Genomic DNA, 2,780 nt, shown 5'->3' with positions numbered 1-2,780 from the left:
ACATGGTATGTCTACAAAGATCAATATGTATTAGCTCCAAAGGTTTTGTGGTAGAATACTCCTTGTTCTTGAATCTTTTCCTTGTTTGCTTTCGCAACAGGCATTCCTTGCATAAAGTGTTTGCAGGCTTGATATTCTTTGGCATATCTCTTACTACATGTGTAGATTTGATCTTCACCATGTTATCAAAGTTAATGTATCTCATCCTTTTGTGCCACAACCAACATTCACTGTTCTAAGCCATCAAACAACCACTCCCTTTAGCTTCCTTTAGATGATAAACATTTCCATTAGTCATTGTTCCTTCTGCAATCAATCTTCCTAAGTTACTTTTTTTTTTATTTCATGGCCTTTTTCATGAAATTTAAGTTTTTATCCTTTGTTGCACATCTGACTGGCGTTGAGAAGATTATGTTTCAATCCCTTAACATAAAGAACATCCTTTGTCTTGTTCTTTCCATCTATGGTAATGGTTCCTTTACCACTAGTCTGAGAAAACTCTTCACAACCAAACTTAATTGATCCACCATTCCATATTTTAAGATTAATAATGTAATTGGAACATCCACTGTCAATCACCCAATCATTTGGTTTTTCTTTTGCATGAGGGGCAGTCCACACAATAAATGATCTTTGATGTTTTTCAGTAGTGGGTGGGGATCCAAACTTCACACATTTTTCAATATTATCAACTTTCATGACCATAAATAGTGTTTCATCATTTGAATCATCATATTCCTTAGCTTCAAATGAATAGCTACTTTCTTTAGGATAAAAAACTTCTTTTAGGCTTCTCTCTTTTGTTTTCTCCTCGTGTTTCTATCATCTCCTCTTCTATTGTTATCTTCTTTGAAAGTACATTTGGATGCATAATGACCAATTCTTCCACAATTAAAACTTTTGAAGGGTAACTTACCTTCATATTTGTCGGTGCCTTTCTCCAATCTTCTCACAAAATTTTCTCCTTCAACATTAGGCTCAACATTTAGATCAGCATCATCTTCCAATTTCTTATAGGTTTTGAATGCAACTTCCTTCTTAGGGTTATCTAATTCAAATCCTCTCATCTCAAAGGCAGTGAGAACACCATATAGTTGGTCCATAGTATATTTTTCCAAATCTTTGCATTCTTCAATAACATATACTTTTGAACTATAATATTTGGGAAGAGATCTAAGTACCTTTTCCACTGCTTCATCTTCATCCAACTTTCCACCAATACATTCCATTTACTTTTGTTACCCAGTGTATATAGCTATTAATATTTTCCTCTTTTGACATTCTTAGATTCTCAAATTTGCAATTGAAATTCTACATCTTGATTTGTCTTACTTTGTTACCTCCCTCATAAATGTTGCTAAACTTCTCCCATACATCTTTAGCAGACTTGCAATGCATCACCTTCATAAGTTTTAAATCTGTCGAACCACTTATGATTGCACTCCTCGCTTTGCCATTGTTCTCATGTAACCTAGTCTCATCCAAAGTAGTTGGAGTAGTAGTATAACCATCTACAACAAAGCTCTAGATTCCAAACCTCTTAGAGTTGAAATATGATTCCATTCTCAACTTCCAAAAGGTGTAGTTTGTACCATCAAACTAGTGTATCTTACAAGATCCATCTTGTGTCATCTTGAACCTTCCTCGGGTGATTAAGCTTCTTGTAAAGGAACTTAGCTCTAATACCAATTGTTAAACACACCCAAAGACCGAGAGGGGGGTGAATTAGTCTTAAACAATCACTTCAAATTTATACCAAAAATCAATATCAACTTATCCTTAATCTAATTAGCAACAATGAAAGATAAATAAATGAACACCATGCATAAGAAACACTAGATTTACATCGAAAACCCAAAAAGGGAAAAGCCACAGTGAAAGTTAGCTAACGATATATGATCAAGATTATAATATTTATTTTAGGCACACTGCCAAGGAAGCTCACTACTCCCGAAAGGACTTGTAGGTTGAGGTGCACTGCCCTAGGGCAAGATACAAGGGATTTGCAAGTTGAGACACACTTCCTCAGGACAAGATACAAAGAACTTGCTACGGAGACTCACTATCTCTAAGCAAGGTACATGAATATATGAATCAAAAGGAACAAACCCTCAGTAAACTGCCTCCAACAATCTCCAAGCATGAAGTTGCCCTTAAATCTCTATCTCAAGCAACCAACTTAAAAAAAATCACAACACACTTTCTCTGCCTTAACTTTGCATCACATAATCTGCAATTGATATTATCATGTAAGCACACTAATCCACACACTCATGCCACACATTCACATTGATTTGATCTTTTATACATATTTTCTTCATCACAAAACATAAATTAGGTCGACCAGAACATGGGACAAGCATAAGTCCTATTAAGTCAGCCACCAAACACAATTGTAGTGAAAGTGGCCCAATCCAAAAGATAGAGATGACCTAAAACATCATATTACATCTTTCTAAGTAGTCTCAAACATCATACATGCTAGTTCACATCTTCCAATGTTGGCAACAAGGTAACGTGTAGATAAACCATGTAGCACATAACCAATCAACCCAAAAAAATCATCCAAATGAATTAACTCAATGCAGATCCCCATAGCCCAAAGCAAGACCCAAATACAACTTATCACAATCTCTAATGTTGATGGAAATACCCAAGGAGTCATTGCAAGCAAGAGAACAAATTATATCAGCCAAACCATACAATTACCTTGAAACATTATCATTAGACACAATGCAGCATCAAACAAATCATTCCACATCATGCAGAGCACATAAGGA

At 35.3% G+C, this 2,780-nt stretch overlaps 1 protein-coding gene across 1 annotated transcript; it reads right to left on the bottom strand.

Annotated features, from left to right (window-relative positions):
• Nucleotides 1–372: 372 nt before the first annotated feature.
• On the bottom strand, nt 373–1,229 carry LOC131033861 (uncharacterized). Its single transcript, XM_057965155.1, has 2 exons — nt 917–1,229; nt 373–743 (listed from the first exon to the last, which is right to left on the bottom strand). Exons 1-2 carry the CDS (start codon nt 1,227–1,229, stop codon nt 373–375), a joined length of 684 nt encoding a protein of 227 aa, XP_057821138.1.
• Nucleotides 1,230–2,780: the final 1,551 nt, after the last annotated feature.

The sequence above is a fragment of the Cryptomeria japonica genome, chromosome 2 (genome assembly GCF_030272615.1).
Source record: "Cryptomeria japonica chromosome 2, Sugi_1.0, whole genome shotgun sequence".
Taxonomy (NCBI): Eukaryota; Viridiplantae; Streptophyta; class Pinopsida; order Cupressales; family Cupressaceae; genus Cryptomeria; species Cryptomeria japonica.
Note: the sequence above shows the minus strand (reverse complement) of the source record. Positions and strands in the feature narration are given on the sequence as shown.

Excerpts from the sequence above, each read along its gene's own strand:
- LOC131033861 (XM_057965155.1), bottom strand. The coding sequence starts at position 1,229 with ATGGAATGTATTGGTGGAAAGTTGGATGAAGATGAAGCAGTGGAAAAG. Across the intron at positions 744-916 it reads AGGCACCGACAAATATGAAG|CTAAGGAATATGATGATTCA; the intron begins GTAAGTTACCCT and ends ATTCATTTGAAG.